Source organism: Balearica regulorum, chromosome 2 (assembly GCF_011004875.1).
Source record: "Balearica regulorum gibbericeps isolate bBalReg1 chromosome 2, bBalReg1.pri, whole genome shotgun sequence".
In the NCBI taxonomy this organism is placed as follows: domain Eukaryota; kingdom Metazoa; phylum Chordata; class Aves; order Gruiformes; family Gruidae; genus Balearica; species Balearica regulorum.
The window spans coordinates 13,010,188-13,036,163 of NC_046185.1; the positions used below are offsets into that span (position 1 = coordinate 13,010,188).

Consider the following 25,976-nt stretch of genomic DNA (forward strand, 5'->3'; position numbering starts at 1 on the left):
TGGTTTCATAAGAGGGAAAAACAATTCAACTATCTCCCAGTGCCAGAACATCTTAACCTGAAATTCACAGAGATTATGAGTCTTTTCACGGGATTTACTAAGAAAATTATATAGCCATGAAATAACACAAATTATATAGACATGAAATAACTTTCATGCCCATTGTTCCCTCTGTAAGAATTTTGGGAAACATTTTTTTCACTGTTAGCTTATCCTTGCTGTACATTTTGACATAAATGTGGAAAATTCCTGGCAATTTCATGGTGTCTGCTTTAGAAGTCTTATTGGTCTGCCTGCTCCTTTAATTACTTAGTGGTTTTAATCTCCAAAATGGACTCTTGTTATTGTTTTCTATTGTTCATTTACGATTCTAAAATGCAGAGTTTATCTAAACTATTGGATATCCCATTAAGTACTGATTAATACTAAAAATATCCAGTGATGACACCAGTAAGATGCCAATATGAGATGATAGTCATAAAGTCATTAGTTGGTATCTGTGGCTGGCCAAACTGTTTTAGATAGCACAGGAGGGAAAAAAAAGACATACCATTTTACATAAATTTGAGGTAAAAGGATCTTTAATGAGAGAAAACTTTGTTAATATTGGAGTGAGCCAAGAAGCAAATAGCTTATTTGAAGAATGATTCATTCTTTTACAATGGTTCTTTAAATCTAAATTCTTATTAAGGGAAAAACTAAAAATCCCACAGTCTCTCAGGGAGGATAATAACACAGCATGTACCCAAATCTGCAGTCCTGTTAATGAGGAGAGGCAACTATCTTTCTATCAAACATTGTTTTTTTCCCCCCTTCTCTTTATTTGCTGCAGAAACAAAAAATGCTACCACAGTATTTTCATTCTTGTTTTCTTCCACTTATTTAATCTGACTGAGCCACTAATTGCAAGAAACGGATGAAAGTACTTTTTAACTTTAGGGAGGTCCAGAAACCAAACAGATCCAGGCTGATATTTCCCACCTGGTCCTTATATCTGTAAACTGCTTAGCCATGCCTGGCCTTGTAAAGAAAGAGGTACCATCTAATCTTGGCACTCAGCAATATTGGGGGTCGTTCTACCTGCCAAAGCAACAAAGAAAATATTTCTTTTTATTAGCATTTTGAAATGAATTAAACCTTTACACCTCTGTTTATAAGCAAGGGAATTTAGAAGAACTGTTCTGCATGTTTTCATCCACTGCTCCATTCTTTTTTTCAAGGACTATTTCCTCCTACTTCTGTTACTACTTGCTGTCTAAGTCTACAAACATAATTATTAGCTCTGGAAAGTGTTCTGGGAAGCTGACTTTGTCTTGACCAGATTTCAATATTTTTGATGTGTTATTCTGCTTTTGTAGCTGGTCACTGGGTGGATGCTACCTGTGAACAGAGTATGGGACCCTAAGCCAGGGATAGCACTGAAGGAGTAGCACTTTCCTATAGCTTTCCAATGTATAGTTGGTATAACGCAGCCCTTTTAGAAACACCTTTTAGAAGTTCAAGAGCCCATGAGGCCAAGATCAGAAGATGAGTGTAAAATGGCTCAGAGCCCGTTCACTTCAGTGGAGCCTAGAAAATGTACTGTTGTGAAAGATGCAGTTGAGAATTTGAAAGCCTCAACTCCACACAACCTGTTTCATGCTGCAGGGTTCATTAATGAGTCCCACAGAATTATAAAATAGGAACCACAGTCCTGCATGATAAAGTTTTGAAACACAGATCCTCACCTGTTCCCACCTGTGATTAGTGGCTTCTCAGGGGATGTGGTGGATCTCAGGGGTACTCCAAGGTCATGAGAAATTTCATCCTCCCCCTCATGCAGCAGGCTTTCTTCTGCTTCTCTATCATGTGTCTTCTTTTTGCCTCCAGCTCCTGATGACACCCCATCAGTAATATTTCCAAAGTTACCTAGAGACACAGGGTTACAAGTGAAGAGATGACTAGCTTGGAGGTGGTAAACCTGAATGAGGTTTAAAAAAAGAGAAAGACCAGTCATACTGGTGGAAAATCTTTGTCTCCTCCTGTTTATTATCTGTTCTAGCCATACCACAGCTTCTAAAATTCTTGACAGGGTATGTCGGTCCCAATCACTTTTCAGATCCGAGGACAGTGGTTCTTTACCTGCCCTATGTGATATATACCTAGTATACTACCCCATCACTAAGTGATGTGATCCTCTGCTTGTTGGCCCCAGGACCTTCTGCTTTTGCTAAAGAAATTCAGAAGCAAAAACAATACTGATGTTAATATTTCTAGACCCAGGAGCCCTGATACGTTTTGATTTACATAGCAAACGTATGGATGATCGTTTCAAAGTCTGATCTCAGAAGTGCTAAAGCTCATTTTCAGACAAGCAAATTTTGCATAGTAGGGTTGCAGAGTTGTTAATAACAATGCTTTGAGGCCCCAGCTTCAAGTCTAATGCCAGACAACTCTGTTAACGATACAGCCATCTTCTCTGATAGGATTTTGCCTTAAAGGGCAATTATCAGCACTGGGAAAGAGGTGCATCCATCAGACTGGCAATTACAGATTTTATTAGAGACAGTCAGAAAACATTCTCTGCAGGAGAAGGATGTGCTGAATCACCCCACACGACATCCTGATCTGGACTTTTGGTTCAGCCTTTCATGTAAATAATGGCCATTTGCCAAATTAGGATCCAAATTTTAACTGCACAAGTACCTGGTAGATGTTCAGGTCCAAAATTCAGAGTCAGATTCATCTTTACTATTAATTCTGACAACAATGAGTGTAATTTCTTCCCCAACTATACAAATTAGTTTCTTGTCATTCTCAGCTCAGCTTCCTGCTAAGTTTCAGCAGGAATCAATATCACACATTGATTGTCCAGTTTGTCACAGACTTCTCTCCCTGCACACATAACCTTGTGGTTGAGCAGACTGAGGTATACAAGCACAAAGATGGGAAGCCCCAGGGTGCTACTGTGCACTTGGACTCTAAGTGGGGCGAGTACAGAGATAAGCAAACCCCAACAAGGGAAACGAGACTAATTCAAGTTTCTCTCTTAAGGGAAGTTTCTTCTGCTTTGAAAAGATCCACTTAATGTTCATGAAAATGTCTTCATTTTCTCTGTAGTCTGCTCCCAGCATCCTGGTTTCAGCTGAGGTAGAGTTAATTTTCTTTCTAGTAGTTGGTATAGTGCTGCATTTTGGATTTAGTATAAGAATAATGTTGATAACACACTGATGTTTTAGTTGTTGTGAGGTAGTTGTAGTGCCTGCACTAAGTCAAGGACTTTTCATCTTCTCACGCTCTGCCAGGTGCAAAAGAAGCTGGGAGAGCACAGCCAGGACAGCTGACCCAGGCTGGCCCAAGGGATATTCCCTGCCATGGAACCTCATGCTCTGGATAGAACTGGGGGAGCTAGCTGGGAGGCAGGATCGCTGCTCGGAAACAGACTGGGGATCGGATTGTTGCTTTGGTGTTTTTTTTTCCTTCTGTATGTGGTGAGCAATTTCATTTGTGCATCACTTGTTTTATTGTTATTACTATTATTATTATTATTATCATCATCATCTTCTTCCATTTTTATCTTATTAAACTGTCTTTATCTCAACCCACAAGGTTTTTTTCCATTCTCCTCCCCATCCCCTTGCAGGGGGAGGGGTAAGCAGGCGGCTGCATGGCACGCAGTTACCGGCTGGGGTTAAACCACAACACCCAGGGACAATTGTTGGAGAGAATCCAGAGGAGGCCACAAAGTTGATCAGAGGGCTGGACCACCTCTCCTGTGAGGACAGGCTGAGTTGGGGTTGTTCAGCCTGGAGAAGAGAAGGCTCCAGGGAGACCTTATAGCAGCCTTCCAGTACCTGAAGGGGCCTACAGGAAAGCTGGAGAGGGTCTGTTTACAAGGGCATGGAGTGATAGGACAAGGGGTAATGGGTTTAAGCTGAAGGAGGGTAGATTTAGATTAGATATTAGAAAGAAATTCTTTACTGTGTGGGTGGTGAGGCACTGGAACTGGTTGCTCAGAGAAGCTGTGGATGCCCCATCCCTGGAAGTGTTCAAGGCCAGGTTGGATGGGGCTTTGGGCAACCTGGTCTAGTGGAGGGTGTCCCTGCCCATGGCAGGGGGGGTGGAACTAGATGGTCTTTGACGTCCCTTCCAACCCAAACCATTCTATGATTCTATGGTTCTATGATTCTATTAATTCAGTTCCACCATGAGGAGGTCCCTCACAGAGTACAGTCCTGCTTTACTCAGAAAGAGGACAAAACTTACCAGGAGGATCTTAGAGGACAAGCTGGTACATGCATTTTGAGTCTTGGCTGTACATCACCCCCATGCCACACTCACAGACCCTTATGTAGCTCAATGGGATTGGCCAAGAAGTTCCACATGGATCCTCCCTGCAAAGGGGCTCCTTCACAGTCAGGGACTAATTGCAATGTGCACCACAGAATGAACTCTACCCTGAAGTAAATTATTTGAGTTTGGTCTCCCAAGAGATTAGGAGACTAAATACCAGGTGAGTTGCTGTATATAGTGGGTGAGAGGATTTGTATTAATACAGGGCATCTAGGAGTAGAGACAGTTAGGCATCAGTATGCTCAGCTTGACTGCTATCCAGAGAAATGATGATCAAGATTTAATTCAAATGTAAGCCCTATTCTGAAGCTGACTCCTGAGCCCTGAGACACAGTTGTCAATAAGACAGAGCATGCTTTTGCTGCTGAGACTCCCTCTCTGCTTTGGAGAAGAGTTTAACACACTTACCAACAGAAACCTCAAAGGTTATTGGCTTGTCCCCAATTTTCCTATCAATCATTGTGGCTTCAAAAAATGTCCCAAAGAGGAGGAATTCCTCAAATTTTTCTTCATAGATCTATTGGAGAAGAAAGAGGCAGAAAAATTACATTTATTTTACCTTATTGTCTTTTTTACAGCACAGAGGAGTCTTTATAAGTCTCTAGCAGCTGTGTTACTGTCATAGATCTATCGGTCTGGGGTGGTCAGTGAGGCACAATTTGTACAAAGAAGAAATACCTCTTCTCTGAGAAACTGATATGACTGGAAAAAATAGATAATCCTGTGTGACTGTGGTCTTGTCAATATTGTCCACTTATATCAGAACTGTTTACGTGAAAGTCATTACTCCTCACTTCATACTCTGCCTCACCAGTAGTCATTATTAAATGGTTTCAGCATCTTCACATACTCGTATACCATCATTCAAACTATACATCTAGGCAGTTCAAGGGCAGTTTAAGGGCACTCTTTTAACACAACAGCAACAAAATATCACCATCCCAATGTAAGTCATTTATCAGTGAGTGTTGCGGTAGTGTTCCGTTGCACTGCAGTAGTAAATGCTGCCATCGTAATGCATCCAGGCAGGGGGGTGCTCACCCAGCTCTGCTTTCCCTGGCGTGACTTGAACCTACTGCCTATGTATTTGTACTATCAAGACTTTGACCTTGCTCAGAGTTAAGACTTTGATACTCAGCTCCTAATGACACCAGTAAGACACAAAGATTTCCAGTATCCACATTTTAGTTGGCAGCTCTATGCAAAAGCCTACTGAAACCAAGCAGTCCTTCATTTTTTTATATCCTGCTGTGTTTTAAACCACAGGCCCAGAGAATGGGTCTCAGTGCAAGGGGGTGCAGTCCTCTGCTTTTTGCTTCCCTTGCATCACAGCATAGAAACCAGTAACCCAGTAACCTTTTTTTCAGCTTTTGACAGAATTTGGAACCACAGTGTCTCAGCACAGCAGCACACCCTGAAAGGTGTAATGACCTTTTGTGGCATTTTAAGGCTCTGCTAGGCTTTGTTGAAACCTACTGGAGACCCAGCATCTGCTTGTCCCTGGCACACACTCTCACTCAAGGAAGGACAACTAATACCTCTAGCGCTCTTGTGTCGTTAACAAAACAAGCTATTAGCACTGTATCAAGACTATGCTCGAAGGAGATACATTTTGAGGTTTGAGTTCTCCCAAAATATATACCCTGACTGCCACAATCTCTCTGATGTAAACCCTACTCATTTCACAGAATGGACACCAACATACTGAAGCCCAGTAGGCAAGACCAGTACTAGCTTCTTTTGCAACAGAGTGAGGCGATGAATTAAAAATCAGCTGTATATGAATATTTGTTTCCCTGACTTATGCAAAGCAGAAACAGCTTTTGACACAGCCTGCGATCTCATAATTTTTAAAACCCTCTACTATACGCAGTAAAAGGCATAGGTCTTCAGTGAAAGGGTTAGCAGCATCACATATCAAAACCAACACCACAAACAGATTGCAGATCCAGAGCAGCTTTACTTTCCTTGCACCTTGATTATTTTCAGCATGAACCCAGAGCACAGGGTGCCTAATAAAGCTGAGGCTCAGAGACTATGACACACACATCTCTCTCCCATTATAAAGCAAGCAAATTGCAAATGTTTAATGCTTTCTTGCTGCTGGAATAGTCAATAAAGTTGTACTGTGGGGCTGGGTAATTTGCCTCTCTTGTCTCAGAGGCTCTATGAGACATTTTTCGCCTTATTTGTAATGTCTTCAGTTCCTGCTTTTCCTTTCAGAGAGTTGTAATACAATTACTGTGTCTACTGTAGCATGAAATATTGCTAAATGTCAAAAACAAAAGAATATAAAACATCACTGAATTATGTTGTTGCCTTTTACTCATTCTGTATTTGAAACTGAGGCACAGTAGGCAGAAATAAATCTGTATTACTAGTATTAATATTTATTGGTGTTACAGCAGGGTTTGTTCCTCTACCTGGAATATTTGCTAGCACCTAAAACCATAGTGTTTGAACTGCTCACAATAATGGATTTTTCCACATCAAGGAAAATCTATATGGAAATAAAATTCTTCTCATGTCACCTCTATTACAATCTTCAGAGAAGAAATGAGGGACAGAGGCAATTTCCAACTATATGAGTATATAAAGCAAGACCAGGGCATGGGTTCACACAACTGGCTTGCAATTACCTATGTCATTTCTCTGCTAACACACTCCTTGACCTGCTCGAGCTAGCACGCATGCTGGCTATGCCAGGGCACAGGCCAAGGAAGAGTGCTTGTCAAGGCTAGGTCTCAAGATGAAAGAATTTCTCCTCTCCTATTTACTTGTAGAGATGGAGTCAAAATACCAAGAATCAGATCTGATAAAGCACATGAGTGTCTTAAGCACTGAGGTGTGACCCCCACTACAAAAGCCAAAATTTTGATCAATGACATACTGAAATGGGAAGAAAATAGGTTATGAGAATACTTTTCTTCCTATTTATTGGGTTAAAAAAAAAAAAAAAAAAAAAGATCTTGCATATGCACCAATGTGCTGTTGCTCCCAGACAGTGATGTGATAGAGCAGAGAATCAAAGCTCAAGTGTTGGCTCAGCACCCTGCCACAACTGCACAATCTTCTCAAAGCATCATAGCACAGATCTTCCCATGATGTAACCCAGTACAACAGGTGGAGTTAGGAAAGTAGCATCAGTTAACACCAGCTGAGACTGAGCACATGATTTGCAGCTCCTCTCCTAAAGATATTAGCAACCTAAACCTACATTGACAATGCAGGAGAGGAGACAAGGAGGAGAGTAAAACAGGCTAGACTGTATCTCTCTGCATTTGCACAAATTCTGTGTCAGTGATTTCCTACTGACTTCAGTTGACAACTATTGATTTTCTCAAATGCAGGGAATCAGGCTTTATAATTACCAGCTGTCACCATCGGCTCTCTGTCATTTGGCAGATATTATATCATGTAAGTTCCCAGTAGGATCACATGGATGCAGCTAGTGCAGAAGGGACAATAGGAAAGGAGATTAAGTGTTACGGAAACCAAGTCCTACTTGAGAGTTTTTTAATGAGTTACAGGTACACATTAATGCTCCATTTGTGCTGCATTATTATGGGAAAGTCCCAAGATTATGGAGGCATGGAGAAGCTGCAGGGAGCACATAAAAGCAGTATTACATTGCCTGAATGCAAATAAATGCAGCAGTGCCATCCTTGGAGGTTTAGGGATACTCGTCAATCAATCTCTTAATATCATACCAACCTCTGAAGGCACATCAAATGGCTCAACTTCCACTTCAGTTGAGTTCATCTTATCTGAAGGAGAAACTGACTTTCGATCCTCTCCTGGTTTCTCAGTTTTGTCTTTTCCTTTGGGTGCTTTGAAGTCTTTATCTTTAGATGGCAATTTTATATCCTTGATAATACTTGAAAACTTCGACTCACGGGCTCCTCCTGAAAGTATCTCCACAGCAATCTCAATGAAGAGACGTCCCCTGAAGCAGACCCCTTCTCCAAAACCTTCGTTAAGCTCCTGGTGGTCATCCATTAGGCTGTGGTTCCTGGGTGAGCCATAGAGATTGATCCAGGCAGGCCCAAAAGTAGGCAAAAACCCTGGAGATAAAGCACCTTTTATGACATTTCCATTAGACGTCAGCATGCTCCCCTCACTGTCTGCTCCAAGAAATCTTGCCTCTTGCACACCAAAACCCAAACCTGGACCCATTTCTATGTGGGTGGGGACCACCTCATATAGACCACTGTTTTCCAGGGCAATTCTTAGGCACCAAGGAGCTTCTGCCAATACCCAGCCAGGCACTCTGATGATATGGAGCTCTTTCTCAGAAGGCATTCATACCACATGTGCTGGGGCATGAGGCCTTTTGCACCTCTTGAAAAAAAGAGCTTGCTCCCATAGACTGCGGGTTGGGACATAGTGGGGGAGGAACAGAGGTTTTCTCACCTTGTCCAAACTGTTCCCAAGCCCATGTCACTACTCAGTTTATATAATTTATTGTTTATTTTCTGATGAAGCACTCAGGCACACATTTGAATTGCCAGGTTTAAGGAGTTACTATGCTTTTGCTGAGCTGTGATAACTGACCATGTTCCACATGTAGATCACACAACAAAAATAAGGCTATACATTTAGACTCAAACATCAGTGAAAAGACTCCAGATAGTGAGCTTTACCTCACACACATGAGGACAAACACACTAGTCCATGTACCTCCTTGAGCTGTGATAACACCCAGCTGAACTAACACTTTGCTCTTACTGGGTAGATCAAAACCACAAACCTTCTCTGCCCATCATTTGCACTTTGTGCTTTCATTGCCCAACAGAAACTCACATGAACTGTGCAACCTGCTCCAGGTGATCCTGCTTTAGCAGGGGGGTTGGACTAGATGATCTTCGGAGGTCCCTTCCAACCCCTACTGTTCTGTGATTCTGTGAACTATGAATTTACATCAGTCATCCCTAATGGACTAGAGCAGACTATTGCCACAGTCACAAAGAAGGTACCAAGTTATGTAGCAGCTCTGTAACAAGAAAGGCAGTGGCAGACCACAATGCACCAAGCACAGCATAATATAACTTCAAAGTAAGCAAGAGAAAGTCTCTCAGAAACAACAAAAACTATGGATGTTCACTTGAGCTCTGGGCATTCCTAAAATGGGATTAGCCAGTGCCCAGATCCCAAGCAAGTAGATTTTACCTTAAGGGCATATTCTGGAACAGACATTTTCCCCTTTACCTTTGTCACCGTCTTGTTCATTTGATATTTTCTTCAAGTCAATGAAGTGGGTGGCTAAGGCCACATCATTCATGCTGCCTTCATCCCAGACCTGGATTTTGACTCTCCGACAGAGTGGAGGGAACATTTCCTTGAAGACAATCTGTTCATGCCATATTGGATCTGCACAGTTCTTTTGCACTGTTGTCCGACCCTGAAATGAAAGTCCAGCAAATTTAACCCCAGAGGGGTCAGGCTCTAGAGAATGGTGATGAGTATAGTGCAAATTGCATTTAGCAACATCTCTCTGGTCACTTTTAAAGCACAAATATCCTATCTTGAAAGTACTTTGGCTTTTCTATTAGCTTGTTTATTTTCCCTTCCATATCTAATAAAAGACCACATTATGGCTAAAGAATTCTCACCTGCACACATTACAGCCTGGAATAAGATCTAATTCTTCAGGGCCCTTATGCACAAAACATATCTGTGAAGCCAGACTTTTACATTTCTGCTACAAACTGTACATCTTCAAATGGCTTTTGAAATACCTGAGTAGTAGTAATGCAGCGCAGTTTGTCTCATAAAAGATGAAATTCATTACAGCTGCCAGGTTGTATGTACCAATGGAATTACCTTAAATGAGGCAATTTATCTAGCATAAAATATGATTACTGTGGCTCATGTTCTGGGTGTTAGGGATGTAGAGACTGGAGCTATTCTTCCTAGCTTGAAGGAGACAGCAGGACCGTATCACAGTCCATGCAGCCACATGCTATGGCAGGCTTTCTACTTTCTCATTTGGTGGGGAGAATCGAGTCAGGAAACCCACCAACGACACCTCTAAACCCATATTTTACACACTAGCATGTAACCTCACATCAGTGACCCATTCTTATGTCTTCTTCAGCCATCTATTAAACCTGAAGTACCTGCATGCATCTGACCGTTTGAACCCATACTAGTTTGAGATGTAATACTTTGCCATATGAATTCACAACAAAATATTAAATAAGCACCAAGGGCCTCATTTTCCTGCCTGAAACATCTGTAAAGGACTAACTGGAGTTCTCCCTAAGGCTTCCTTGCACACAGAAAGCATTGCTGACTTAAAATTGTTTCCAGTTTGGTTCTTTCCTTTTTTACACCAATAATCAAGACAAGCTCCCTGACATGGTGTTTCACGAGTGTACCCCAGAGAAACCAGGACCCTGGACCTCCTCTGCACTCCTCTTCCACCAAAGTCAAAAAGGCCCCTCTCAGCAGCTTTCTATAGCACCTTGTTTGATGTTGAAGGAGCTCTGGGAGCAATGAAGCCAGGCAACACTGAGACAGAGTCTACTCAAAGGCTTCCTCTTCTGCTACCCACAGAAAAGCTGCAAGGGTCCTGAATTACAGCAGAGTAATTCAGAAGTCAATTCACAGCCCTAAAATCCAGATTAAACCATCTTTACTGATTTCAGCCCTGCTTCCTTTTTTCACTCTAGAGAGACCAGAACATAACACTTACCTAATACCACACTGGGTAATTCACTGTCTTGTTACCTGAAGTTTTAGTAACAGATCTACAGAATTCTTTCCCCTCCTGCTGCCTGACTCGAACCTACTGCTGTGAGGCTGATATTAGATCTGCTGGCATTAAGTGTTTCCATCACTTTGTTCCTGCATAATTTAAGAACTGAAAATTTTCTTTCTGATGACAGAAATATATGTTTTACTTAATTTATGTAACTATAAGTTAATGGACATCAGCATAATCACCTGCCTGTAGCACAGCTAATAGGAAAGAAGGCCTACATTTGTGATCAAGAGGATCCCAATTACCATTTGACCTGCAAACATGACCACCACATAGGGATCCACAAGGTCCTTACTGTCGCCTATGAATGCTTTGGTGACATTGGCCATGATGGTAGAGTTCATCTTCGGAAGTCCTTCTGCTTTGTAAATTCTCACATAAAATCTGGCCCATGGTCTTTCAGATGGAAAGCCTTTGGGGATCAAGAGGTTCCTGAAAGAAAAAAAGAAGCCATTTCCTTAAAATTGAAAACTCAAACAATGAAGTAACATTTTTTCTAACAAAATTGTCATATCAAGTTAGCTTGCATTCTGAAAAGACACAAAAAGGTGTATGAATTTGCTTCTAAACAAAAACATTTTCTGGTTACCATGAGAAAATGGTACAGTATTTCTTAGCAAACTTGACTATGTAACATAGAACCAGGTCCAGTTATATCACGTATTTCAGGACCTTGTCCAGTAAATTCTTAATATCTCCAAGGATGGAGATTCCCCACTCTTTCTGGGCCCCTGTTATATTTGACCACCTTCATAGTGAAAAAAAAATAAAAAAAAAATCCTGTATCTCTTCTGAAATTCCCTTGTTCTAACCTGAGTTCAAAGCCTCTCATCCTTCTACTGTACTCCTCTGAAAAGAATCTGGCTCTGCTCTCTTCACATAGGATACCTCTTAACCTTCTCAAGGCTCAAGAAACCAATTCATGCACCCCCATTTCCCCGTAGACCATGTGCTCCAGCCCTCCATCATCTTGGTGACTCTCCCTGGACTTGGTCCAGTATGTCAGCACTGACCAGAAACATTGCTCCTGTAAAATTTAAAGTATACTGACAGCATACTTGACCACCTTGAACTTCTGTATTTTACAAGGAGAATGCTAATGCACCTGAGTTTATCTAAGGATATAGAAAATATCCATGCACACACATCGGAAAGAGAAGGAATAGCTTTTCCTGATATTTTTTCTTCTTACTTCACTGCTTTTCAGAAATATTTAACTCATTTCAGATCAATGAATCTCCTGTCAGGGATAATCTGGCACTTAGCCACAGGGCATGGTCAACTCTATCAGCTGCAGAGGAGTGACCCTAACATGCACTTCAATTTAGTTGAGAGGATTGTAAAAACTCTCTTTGAGCACATCAAAACAGCTGAGCGTACAATGCTATCCTGCTATTAACCCTGAGTTAGCAAGGAAAGGACTGAAAGGAGGGCAGAGGACTCTTGAGGTACTTAGTAAAGAAGAAAGCAGTAAAAAAAACCTATTGCAGTACTTTTCAATCTGCTCCTCAGTATCAGCTGTTTTCTGCGTAGCTTGTATTGCATCACCTTTCCCAGTCACACTGATGTCACACTTCAGGTATCCCTTGGGTCCCGTCCTAATGTCAGCAGGGTCTGTGAGAAGCGCCCACTTGTCACAAAACTGATGACCTGTAAGACGGACAAACTTAAACACCCAAACAGAGGATGCAAAAATTGCAAATATTTCTCCTCTCCACTCCCAGAAAGGGCATTGTAAACAGCATTTGTGCTTTCAGGAGGATCATGCTGAAGTACACTTTTTCACCAGGCACCTCTAGAGGGCCCAAAATGTTGTGTGATCAAAAAGGCAAACAAAGGATTGATCTAGAGCCTGTCAGGAACAAGGTCATTTTCATCAATGGTTACTGAGATCAGTGACTAAAGACCAGCGGAAGCTGAATTAAGACTGAGGCTTTATGAGGAAACATCAACTTCTTGATGAGAACTGTCTGAAGATCTCAGAACTCTCCAGCAGCAAAACCCTTGCTGGGAGCTGCGGCCAGTCATAACACTGGCAGCCAGCTGAGAAAGGGAGGAAGGAGGGTGGACAGTCATCAGAGGAAGAAGCAGCAGCCAAAAGAAGGTTCAGTTCCATCTTTCCAGTGGGAAAGTGCACAAGACAATTTACCCACAACAGCCCTTGCCGCAGCCCTGCTTCAGCAACCCCCCTTGAGCAGGGTCCTAAAACCTTACATTAAGTCCTTGGCCATCACCTTGGGTGTGTAAAGGAGTGGGATGGAGAGACCAGAGTGTACCAGGGATATGAGCACAAGATCAACCCTCAAACACCACCCTCCTGTAAAAATGTGAGCAAGAAATACAGGACAGAACTCAGACTAACACTGTCTGAGTACATACATAGACCTCTCACTTCAGTCAGGCCATTTTTCTCTACTGACTCTTGCAGGAGCCCTGAAGAGAAGGTGGCCTGAATGACTCTACGCTTTTGCCAAAACTGGGTGACATCTATAGCAAGTGGCCTTAAATACGTTCATTCCCAAAGACTAAAAAGAGACCAGGTCCTTGAGTAATTATGGAAGAGAGAAAGATACGTGTTTTGTGGATGGTTGTAAAAACAGGCCAAAAAAGGGGTAGGTGATCTTTTCTTATCTTCAAATTTCAGAAAGCACTGGACATCTCTGAAGATGGCTGGTCAAGTGGACCTATGGTCACTTTTTGTTGTCTCCTTCCCTCTCCCACTACGGTCTGCTCCTCCTCTTGTCTTGTGCTCTACTCACCATTCCTTCCACGTTCCATCCCGCTCTCCCTCCCTCCACCTCTTCTACCCCAACACACAAAGCAGAGCTTTGGATGCTCTGTAACAAATGAATGGAGTTGGGTTTTGTAGAGCATTCAGCTGCCCACTCTGACTCCCCACAAAAAACCTGCCTTTGATACACACTTCCCACCAATGGGCTGATTGTCAAGGTGTTTTCAGTGTTGAGCTTTTTTCCAAAAATTTGGCTGCTGGTCTGGTATCCAAATAGGAAAAGAAACCTTCCAAAAACCTTGTTAACTTTATCCCTTGGCATAAACCACAAGCATCTAAGTGGAAAAGGAGCACAACCCCCTCTCCGCTCCCTCCCTGCTTCACATCTCATTTAACAGACAAAAAGGGCAGAAAATGCACCACTTACCTGGCTGACCATACACTGTCCCCAGATCTACTTTAAAGGATCCTATCAGCACACTCCCAATGAGTTTATTGTGCATAACCTGTCAGAAAAAGGCTGGTTAAAGAATGTCGTTATCTCTCTTCCCCGTCAGCATAAGAAAGAGCAGCCCAAACAAAGATCACATTTGGTTCAGAGGTAATAAGCAGCGATGTGCAGCACCACCCAAACCTGGGTGTACATAGCCACAGCAGATACAGCAAGCATTTGAAATCTGTTCTTTACCCAATATTGTGCCAATTTAGAAACCAATATAGTTGCATCCAAGTGGAATCACACAGGTTCATCCCAGGTCCCAGGATTATACAGAACGGGAATCAGATGTATGTGTCTTCAGAGGCGATGCAGTTATATTACTTATCCTGGCAGTTTTAAATAAATCATAATGAATATAAACACATGGGGCATAACTGGTTTCACACTAGGCTGCAGAAATCATATAACTTTCTGTGCACTAGCTGAATTGCCATAAGAACTGAGTACACCCAGAGGACAAAGAATTAAATTGTTTCTTTGCAACATTGCAATGCGCGCATAAACCAAGAGACTCAATTCTGATTTACCCCCCACAATATTAATGAAATCAGAGAAGTGATATAGATGTAAATGAGATGGCAAGCAGGCCCCAGCGAGTCTGTCTCCTTATCCTTCCAGCCAAGAATTTAATTTAATTGAATTAAAATTTAATTAATAATTTTCCCTTGTAATTATTCCCAGATCTATGTACTTCTGTGTCTGGTTTTCAAATGCATGCATGTGCTTCACTTTACAGACAAGGCAGAGGCTAGCAACATCTTCTAAGGGAAGATTGGCTCTAGAACTGTATTTCTCAAAAAAATTTATCTCACCTGGTTTTGGAATAGCTTAAAAGGTTGGAACCTATTCTTTGATTGTGGAAAATCTTCTAAAAGCAGGCTGAATTATCTGGAACACCTTGGCCAAACTGCAAAGAGAAACTAAGCCTGTGGGATTTGAGTCCATGGAAGCTAAATCTAAATGTTGAAGCTAAAGAACCCAGCCTCTGAGAGCATTTTAGGAACCTGGAATACATTATTATCTATACATCCTAGACAGGGATACAAGACTTGTGTGATTTTGCACTGGATTTGTCATGTGATTTCATTTTGTGCCTTTTTCTTCAAGATCAGGAGACATGCATTCCAGAGTAAAAATCACTGACACCTTCATCAAGATCTACCAGAAAATTCAGGAGGTTTCTAGTTGCGACATAATGTCATTTGCTGTTAAAGGCCTGGGGCCACTGTGGCCCTGTGATTTAGGGATCACACTCAGTTGCCGTTGGTAATTCCTCACTTCAACATGGAAGTAGTTTCTAGGGCTGAAAATTCAAGAGTGGACAAAGGAGCAGTTTTATTTTACTCTACTATCAAAGCTTAAAAATTAAGCAACCTTCATGTGGGAGAGGAGCCAGTGTGAAGCCAATGCTTCATGCACTGGTGCTGCTTTTTCTCAGTCCCTGATGTTGCCAGGTCCCATCATAGCACTGGACTATCCCTCCTATGTGGTTGTACTGGGGCACACAGGAGTGGGAAAGAAGCCATGAAAACTGGTGGGTTTCATCCTGAAGCCAGGCAAAAGTACAGCTTTGGAGGAACTACATGGAAATAGGAGCTTGCCCAAATCAACGGATCCAACATGGGATGGATTAAAGGGGGAAGAAGGCTGTAGCCTTTCTGTAGCCAAAACAAACAAACAAACAAACAAACGAGTTTCTTGAAGAGCTAGGAGGATATGTGGTATTACGCGGTGAGTCCAAGGTGGTATTGTCTCATTGTTCTTTGCATTTTCTCTCCAGGGCATGACAGTATGTTCAGAGAGTGTTAAAAGTGTAAACCTCACTTCTCTGTCTTTGAGGTTTGCTGTGTGAAATGTGGTGCCCTCAGGTAAATGTCCCCTGTTGCCACTGAAATGATGGGGGTTTCCACTCCCTGTAGCGCACGTTGCTTTTAGCTGCTGAGGAAATAACTCACTGCTTCTATTAAACACTCTGCATCTTTCCTGGTACTTTTTTTCAAGCATATTTTTTCTAATGTAACAAAGGTGAGCAGGAAGATTATACCAAACACCTCTTGCCTTCTCTGAGAAGAAGCATCACATTTACATCATATCTAATTAAAGGTTTGTGTCTTTTCACACTTGATTGACTATAGATGACTGAAGGATTTTCTTCAGATTTTCTGAATGAGGACAAGCACGCACAGTATTAAACTGGGGAGTATTTCAGTGCTAGAGATAACAGGTTTAGCATGAAAGGGGCATCTCAGTTTTACTCTGGCATTACTACGAGGTTGCTGGAATGCACTGGAATTAATGAAGAAAAAATCTATTAATTAGCAGATGCTGAGAAACTGAAAATCTCATTTTCCCCTCAAATGCAGGGTTTGAATACAGGTAGACTAACTGCTGAACTGATGGAGAACGGCACTAAACTTTTTTATTTTCCTTGAGTTTCCATATGCAGATGACTTCATTTTCACAGATTAAGCAAATTCAGTGCATGAATGATTGCTGGTAATGGAGGCTGCCAATCTTTGTTTCTCCTTAAGTGAGATTCATGCTAAGCAAGTGTTGTGAAACTTTCCACCCCCTAGGGTTTCCTTCACTCCCTGCACACATATTTCCTCTGTTTCTATTCCCTTGATATATTGCATCCTCCAAAACTATGCTGCAAGGTAATGAATCTCTGTTTTCAGTAGCATACATGAGCATTGTGCTGGTTTAGTTTGTTGGTTTGTTTTTTGGGGGCTTTTTTTAAAGTCATATTTATCTAGAAGACATTTACATTCTTAGTGTTGCACCTTCACCAGCTATAAATCAAATAAGTTTGCTGAGCCCGATGAAACTATGCAGATAATGGTGACACGTTTCCCCACATCCCCAACACACTCAGAAAGCTGTCATTCTCTCCTCCACCACTGGATGTATGAAATCCTTATCATCAAAAGAATGTGAGATTGGAAAGACTGGCCATATCTTGGAGAGAAATAACTATACATCCCCAAGCAGAGGTATCTCACAAGACTTGATGCCTCGGTACTGTGCTGATACTAACCATGTCAGAAAGCACATATAGGGGCTATACACTGTGATATAAGTCATAACAGTGAGACGATATGTACTCCCATGCAAAAGATGGGCCATTGACAGCCTGTAGTAAACTCTATCCTCAGGGATAAATGGAGGTCAGATCTGCCTACCTTATGTAGGCATGGATTTCATATATCTGAGCTGGGCATGTGATATAGCAGATTTGAACTGGAGCTTAGGATTCAGACTGTCAATTTACTACCATCATGGAAAACCTAGTTGTCCAGCTGTCCATGTGTAAATGAACACTTTTTATTTCTGTAGCTGAGAAAAGTCACTTTACTAGCAGCTCAGCAAAGCAGGTACACAGTGAACATCTCTAAGAGGTTTTGCACAGATGTTTCCTATAGCTCCTGACCACTTTCTGTCAAGCACAACCAGCACAGGCCCTTTCCTGGTGTACTTTTTTGAAATGCACAAAGCACTTCAGGGGAAAAGAACCTTTTCTGGGGCAACAACTCACTGCTAATTTCTCTGGCCAAGTGGTGGGACTTTTGGCAGTAGAAACACAAAAAAAACCCCAGCTCATGAAGGGCACAGGTTGTGATATTTCTAAGTAATACAAATACAGCACTGTCCAGACTCACATGAGATCTTCCTTAATTCCTCAGCAGCTTTGCTAAATGTGGTGATGAACCTCCGGATCCTCAGGTAAGAGAATTAGCATAGCTCCATAGACAGTCTTCCAAACTGCAAATCATTATCTAGTGTCCCAAGTCAAAGCGCATGTGTGTCTTACATCAGGGTTGTTCTGAGACGTCACATAGCTTTGCTGGGACTTTACTTGCAGCGGGCGCAGCACTGAACACTTGGAGCCCAGTGCCCTGTTAATAGCAATCAGCCACTGCCACTCCGTGACAGCCCAAGAGCCGCTGCTGAGGATAAGGTACCTGCATAGTTTAATTAGAAACAGTTTTATGTGAGGATGTCAGATAAGCCATAAGTTTCAACTCAGTCATATGAAACAAGTGGCAGCTTGAAAATTAGAGGCATGAAGATAATGCTGACAAGAGTTAACTAAGCTAAATTTTCTCACTCTACCTTGCAGATTGCCAAGCCAGCAATGAGCATCCCTGAAAATGCACACTTAATCTTCCTTTAGGGTTACATTCCTTCAAACCATTGCCAGCTGCCCTTTCCTCCTTTTCCTTTCCCTGATCCTTCTTATTTCCTATACTTCATGCTGACTTTATAGCACTCTTGGTACCTAAAATTATTTCTCTTTTAAATTACATTAAGAAAAAACATTTAGAGCTCAAGTGAAACGAACAACAATGACCTTTACTTACTGTGCTACGCTTTCCGAGATACTTACAGAGATGTTGATTATTTTGTCGAACAGGAACACCTGTGGTCCAACGAAATCAAACATGAAGTACTGCAGGAAGAGGGAATAGCAGATCAAAATCGTCCTTGTGCTGGTAGCCAGCGCTGTCAGCAGCATGATTTAGCTTTTTGGGTTACCACACAGAGCCCTGGTGAAACACTGGGGGTGCTGGGGAGGTGGTGGTAGGCACAGCAAGACCCTTTCCTTGCTCCCTGGCTCATGTCTACCATGGCCCAGACTTGTTTTCTACTCTCCTACTTGCATGGCTGCACAGCACTGCCCTTTGCAAATGCCCATGGCCCTCACTCCTCATCAGAGGGCATCGTCAGAACGGACAGGAGGCACGAGGGAAACCCAAAGGACTGTTCAGTTTTGGGAGTTGTTTTCGTCTGATTTGTCATCAGCTGGGACAAACACATGTCAAGGAAAAGCTGAAACAGTGAAATGGTAGAAAAGGCGGGGGGGCGCAGCAGTATAGACAAAGCTCTCACATGGATCATTTGAAAAAATGCAGAAGCAGTGGTAGTAGGGCAGGATGTAGTGAAGGGGGTGGGGAACAGGATGGACAGAGCTTGAGAAGAGAAAAAACAAATAGAGCTAAACCCAAGTGAGTTATTGCTGGTGCTTGGCCAAGCTTGAAACTCAAACAGGTCCTGGACAGACCTCCCTGCTCAGACATGCAGGTGCTACAAACTTAGTTCATCCCCTTTTGAGCTACCAAGTAGTGGAGGCCACCCAGAACCATTGAAGAAAGTGCCTTCTTCAAGAGAAAGCACCTACCTCATTGTAGAAAGGGGCGTTTGTGCCTTCCTTTACTGTCGTTTGCTTCTTCTCATCACCAATCTCGATGATCACCACAGGGTCAATGTTCTCACCAACCAGTTGCCTGGCCTCGATGATGGTGATGGCGATCTGTGGGGCACAAGGACACCATGCACACTCCTGGGCTCAGGTCCAGACTGCTTGGGGATTTCACAGGCACATGAGTACCATCACCCCCTGCTCACCTGGTAGTTCTGGGATTTCATCTCCTCTTCATGAATTCTGGTCACCAGCTTTGCCCTGTTTAAATGACAAAGCCGGTCATTAGGCATCTCTAGGCAAGAGCTGGTATTTGGACACATGTTGGAAAGACTTCTTGTCACTAAGCAAGCATTGTTTATGGCAGGTAGCTTTGTTGTGAACTGTTAGGCTTGATTTCATCAGCGGAGACTATCTCTGTCTTTCTCATAGGGAAATGTTTTGCATCCACACAGACCAGTGCAGCTACCTGCCATCACTTGTTGATCCCATCAAACCTGACTCCATTCCTCCCCGTACGAAAAAAACAACTACACAAGCTCTTGGCTCTATCTGGCTACAGAGATTGTTATCCTCTTTGGCTCATTTTCATTAGTAGAGTTCATTAGCATAGCTGAGGCACTCTCAGCATCCATTTCAATCTCTCCCTGCACTGGACAGCACCTGATGACAATCTATCTCGAGCTGATAATATTTTGCCTACAAGTACATCCCACTCTGTCATGTGGGAGAGGAGCAGTGAAGGAATCGCTGCTGCGAGCAAATGGATTTTCTATCAACAGGTGTATTGTCCTAGGGCATACCATTCCTGGGAAGGATGGAAAAGGTGTTTGGGGGGATGTTAGGTAAGGTACGCCAATGAGCACCTTTTCCTCTTTGGGCTTAAGGATCCAAAAATACCGGGCAGTGCATTGCTGTTCATTAGGTTTTCCTCTGTCTCTTCTTGTCTTCCAAGAGTGTCGCGGTGAAGATTTGCATTTTCATCATGATCACCTGATGAAGAAAAAAATCAAGAAAGTAAAACCCACCTCTGATTTCTATTAGCAAAAAGCTAACTTGGAGCAGAGCAGTGGTTTCATCAGCGTGAAGAGAGTGTTTTATTTACTTGGGTATCATAATTAGAGATAGTGGTTTGTATTGAGCAGCATTGATTACAGCAGCAGCTCCTCTCCTGTGCAAAATCATATACCATATAAATTGTGACCATAGCTGCTCTCTTCACCCCATGTGCACCCACAACAGGCACATTCACACTAGTTGCATCTGACTACCTCATCTGCCATTTGTAGAAAGACAGCGGGAAAGATTATTGCTGGGTTTTGCATGTTTTACTTTGCCGCAGTGAGTCTGCCATTCATGGATTGTCGCAACAGTCTGACACACTTCCAAGCCACCAAAGTGGCCCCTAGCTTAGAAATAATTTCTCACCTTTCCTCTTTGCAGATGAACTGGAAGATCAAGGACAGAAAAAGAGAGCTGAATAGCATGATCCATGGGATGTCTTGTAGAAAGTTATACTCTGAGACAAATTGCTTCCAGAAGTGCTTATTTTTCTTCCTGATCATTAAGAGAATCTCAGCAACTATCTCAGATGCAGACATCTACATTTGGCCAGATAAGCCCTTCCCACTGCTCTGCTTTGTCCTCCTGGTCTGACAGAAGTCCTACCAGCATCTCTGCTGCTTGCTGAGCACGTCTGTGTTGAATACTTGCCTTGGGAAGGGAGCCGTGTGGTTTAGGTGAAAGTTTAAAATTTAAGTGGCTGTAGATCATTCCAATAATTACATTTATAAGCAAGAAATGTTCAGCGACTCTGGACGTGAGTTATTTCTGGTCTAGAAGCTGTCAAGTGGTACCTACATCAGTAAACATGACTTGCCCAGCAATTGCCAGGGGCTTAGGTGACCTTATGGAGACACCCCTGCATCAAATAAAAGGAAACACATCTAAGTGCATTTTCTTCAAGTACTCTATGGTACTATGCTCCCACTACAAAATTAGACAAAGGGTTGTAATAGTGCTTCCTTGTCTCTTTGCAAAGGTATGGTCACTTCAGGGGTGTTTAGAAACTGGTGATGGTAGCAAAGGACCATCCATTGTATAGTAAAACTCACTTGGATAGCTCTCATCAGGTCTGAATGTTCCTTTTTCAGCTGGCTTCCACAAGCCCCCACTCCATGGCAAACCACCAGACAGGTATAGACAGACACAACTTTTGCCTGTGTTGCAAGGCAGCCAGGCACGAGCCAGCTCCATGAGGGTTCCTCTACTAGCATTCTCATATAACATACGCTCAGTGAAGGTTACTCCATTAGAAATCTCATATAACATATATGCTCTCCAACTGCCCCTCTCGCTCTTGTCCAATCTCCCCACAAAACAGGGAGGGTGAACTTGCCTCTGTATCTGTGTAGACATAGCCTGATTTTCAGCCCTTGAGGTAAAGGCATCTGTCCATAGTTTTGCATCTGTAGCACCCAGTTCCCATGACTACCCTCCATATCCTGTTTACTCTGGAGCATGCTGTTTGATTATGGGCTTGTAGGACTCAGTAATGTTTGCTCTGAGGCTAGAGAAGATAAAACTTCCCCCTGGTTGGGGGACAGGCATCTGACAGCATGACGCCCTGCCTGGACCACTTTTTGTGAGTTCCATGTTGTTTCTATTGAGATGTAAACTCTTTGCAATGCTTCTTTCCATTTACAGCTCCATTTTCCTGACTTTTTAATATCTTTTTTCCCCTCAATAACCATATGTATGTTGTGCATAACCAACCAGCAGGAATTATTTCCCTGTATGGATCCAGTGACAGAAAATGCAAATGGTTCCGTCAGTGACCATGTTTCCTCACTGCATACTTCCCCAATAGATTTCTGAAGCCCAAACCCCAATCAAGACGAGAGAACCAGTGATTGCTCTATCATCTTTGCTAGTTCAGAATCTTCAGCAACAAAGACACTAATGAAATAGATGAAGATGCAGCATAAGGACCCAAATCTATCCAATGATTCAAACACAATCCTTTGAAATAAACAGAGATTTGAATGCTCACATGAAAGACTGAATCAAATTACTGTATGGTATATCTTGTAGAGCATGGTATATTTTATGGAGCATAAGATAAATAAACTGTAACATATCTGTAATTAGTAAGAAGTTTAATGGTCTTTAGTTTTCTCTGCTCCAAAAGCCCCAATCCCTTGCTGTAAGGATCAGAGGAGAGTCTTTTTAAATGTAGTGCCTTTTAGCTAAATAATGCTTATAGCACAAAATATGTATTCCTGTTTCTGCCCAAGAGTGAGTCAAGACACATATGGATGGTTTATTACAACACTGTAATTCAAGGGCTGCACTAAACACGTAGTAGTCCACATTTTAAAAATTCCATTAAATTTGAGGCATGAGACTTCAAAATAAAACTACGGGTGAAGACTTTGTTGTGGTGAACTACAGGTTCTGCTGAAGGTAAATGGGAGGACTGTGGTGACAGGAGGAAAATGACCGTGGTAGGATGTGCAGGGGAATGTCTCCTTAGCTTGGAAACCAATGGTGTGTTAAGGAAAAGAAATAGGAGATTCTGCATGTCTTATGGATTTACCCACATCTGTTAAAAAAAAATAATTATTAAATATAAAAAATAAAATAAAATTTAAAAACTGCCATACATTTAAGAGGCAAATTGCTACTAAGTAAAGCTTCCAACTTTACCAAGCCAGCCCATCCAGCCATCAAAGTCTACTCAGGTTGTGTTCTTACAGTTTCTAGAAGCAGATCCTCTGGAGGAATTACACACCTGTAACGAATTATCAATCTCTAGAGTAGGAAAAAAACTTTCAAAAATGTGTCATGTCTCTATGGTAAGAGTCAGGCTGACATTCTTGTTTTACTTTACCAGATACATCATTCTGAACTCACAGAATCTGAAAGTGGACTTAACAAAACAGTTAAAGCAAAAAGAATTAGCTCTCTGTTTACTTGGGAGCGATAAGAACTTTACTGCCCGTTTTATCGATACTAAGCCCTAAGACACAATTCAAATGAGTTCACATGAAATTAGATGTAACATAATCCCTGACCTGCTCTTCCCAGTTGCAATATTGATTTATGAGGCCTTACCCAGTGCATCTTTGTTTGCAATAGTCAACCCTTTCTCGCCTTTTTTCTTCTTCTTCAGCTTCACGCCAGCAAACAACCCCTTTCTGAAAAAGTAAAGAAAAGCTATCAGTGCAATAGATTCAAGATGTTTTCTCAGCTGGACTCAAATTTAACTCAAGGAGCTGCTGAGAAGGAGTTTTGATTTCCAGACGAGATCATTATATTCTGATTTTCCTTTTATTGAAAGCAAACAAGAGAAAGATCTGGTTTTATGCTTCATCTAATTTTGTTTATTTTTAAAATTTGGTCATGTACAGGCAAACGTACTGAGAGAAGAGCCAAAACATCTTTTCAGAAGAAGAGACAAAGAAAGGAAATCCAAGATAAGTTTCCAATTCTACTGATTTCCCCCACATGTAATTCTTGTGCTGGTGACAATATGGGAGATACAATCTTCTCATAAAGTATAGGTTCCAGGTCAAAAGCAGTTTTCCAGTGAATTAAGATAAATATAAAAGCATTTGTGTAAACTTTCTTGGTGAGGATGCCCACGGTACAGGTGGCACATACACCACCACAGCTTTTGCTATTTATTTAGTTAGTTCTCACTCCCTTCCAACAGCAAAGCCATGAACAGGACTGGACAAGGGTTTCTTCTCAAGATGTGTTTCAGAGAGGTTTCAGCCCAGCTGCCACTCCAGGGGGCTTTTTTGCCTCCCACTTCTTCCTGTACTGGATTAGGGAATTGATCCAGCTTAAAACTAACCCAGTTAAAGCTTCATGACGTAATTTCTCAGATCATGCCTGGCTAAAATGGCTCTATAGCCTTGTTAGGGCTTCCTTATCCCTTGCATTCAATCAGCTTTAGCCACAACTCCTTGCCAGGAGCCTACCATAGTCATCCAGGAACAAGGTGGGTTTGTGGGGTGAGAGGCAGGCAGGGCAGCATGGCCCAGGGCTGGTTGCCATCACAGATAAAACATGACAAGACATTCAGCAAGGACCCAGGTGCAGTCTTGCTTCTCAGGAAACTGATGGCAAAAGTCCCCACGGCCCCAGGGCAGCAGGCAGTGCAGCTGCCGAGCTGAGATAAAGCACCTCTCCCAGCGACCGCACAAGCCCAGGTTTGTTGCTCAGAGGTTTGTGCTGTTTTGCATTTTTGTATTTTATCCTTCCATTTGTCCTTCCACTCTTCGGCAAGTAGAGAGAGTAGAGAGAAAGACCAGCTGCATTTTGTAGAGTTAGTTTTAAGGAGGGGGTTAAAGGAAATATCTCTACAAATGTCATACAGTATTTTTCCCCTCAAAAAAGGGTCTGCTTTTTCCTCCCATATCCCAGCACAAAGCAGACAAGAGAAGGGCCACCAGTCCCTCCTCCTTCTTGCCAGCCAGCCTCATCCCACTAAAGTCTTTGTTTGCCCTTTGTCAGGGTCCAGGAGCACCGGTCCTGGAATAGGGCACTGATACTGTTCTGGCATTTTACAAGCACAGGACAAAGTATGACTACAAGGGTAATAACTTTAACAGTCTCCAATTCACACCTGATCTACTGCTCCAACTTCATACCCTAGAGCTGAGGCAGGAGCTGATACCGCAAAGAAGGAAAGCTGTGGGAAGAAGATGGGACTTCTCCCCCTTGACCCCGAGCAGGGATCAGCACAGCATCCATTCTGAGCAATGTGGAAGAAAAACACCATTTTCTGTGCTAAAGCTGTGCCCAGAGAGCCCCTTTCAACCCAAGATTTTGGAGAAGCAGAGGGAAGCACCTCTCTGTCCTGCAATTGCATTAAGCTTTGGAAGAGGACTGGCTGGGTTTTGTTTATCTTGATGATTTTCTTATTTTTCTTCCTTTTACAAACTATGTGCTTTTAAGCCACATGATTCATCATTCAAGAGGGGTTTGGGGAGTGGAAATCAAATCTCTGAGCACTGGAGCATACAGTTTAATTTTTCCAGGTTTCTGGAGGCTTGAACCAGTGCTTAATAATGACCCTTAGAGTCTGCACATGTCTTTTCTACTGCCAATAAAGGTCTGGCAAAACAGTAACAATAATGTAGGAAATATACATAGAAGTTCTTCCTTAATGATAAAGTGGACAGTGCTTGGAATAGGGGTAGGCGATAATGAACTCTTGGCTTTGAATGCCTGAACTAAAACAAAAAAGAAAAAATGGGAAAAGAAATCAGTAGAACCAAACCAGTTTTGAGAGGCTATTTTCATTAAATAAAAGCCTATGGACATATATTTTTTAATTAACCAGACCAATCTGACTAATACTCAGAAACCCAAAGTCATTGCAAACAATTCACTTGGCTTTATTTGATGGTGAAAATGTAAATGTTCTTGTTGCAGA

General features: G+C 42.2%; 1 protein-coding gene across 2 annotated transcripts in view; it reads right to left on the minus strand.

The window, feature by feature from the left end:
• Positions 1–25,976, minus strand: part of FER1L6 (fer-1 like family member 6) — a 101,233-nt gene that overhangs the window by 52,378 nt on the left and 22,879 nt on the right. For both annotated transcript variants that reach the window (XM_075743379.1, XM_075743380.1), the window contains exons 2-13: positions 23,645–23,727; positions 20,395–20,521; positions 19,735–19,789; positions 19,508–19,639; positions 18,716–18,778; positions 14,257–14,335; positions 12,592–12,748; positions 11,344–11,530; positions 9,541–9,733; positions 8,047–8,396; positions 4,741–4,849; positions 1,728–1,908 (exon numbers count right to left, since the gene is read on the minus strand). In XM_075743379.1, the coding sequence (XP_075599494.1) occupies positions 1,728–1,908; positions 4,741–4,849; positions 8,047–8,396; positions 9,541–9,733; positions 11,344–11,530; positions 12,592–12,748; positions 14,257–14,335; positions 18,716–18,778; positions 19,508–19,639; positions 19,735–19,789; positions 20,395–20,521; positions 23,645–23,727 (1,716 nt within the window). The remainder of the gene's footprint in view (positions 1–1,727; positions 1,909–4,740; positions 4,850–8,046; positions 8,397–9,540; positions 9,734–11,343; positions 11,531–12,591; positions 12,749–14,256; positions 14,336–18,715; positions 18,779–19,507; positions 19,640–19,734; positions 19,790–20,394; positions 20,522–23,644; positions 23,728–25,976) is intronic.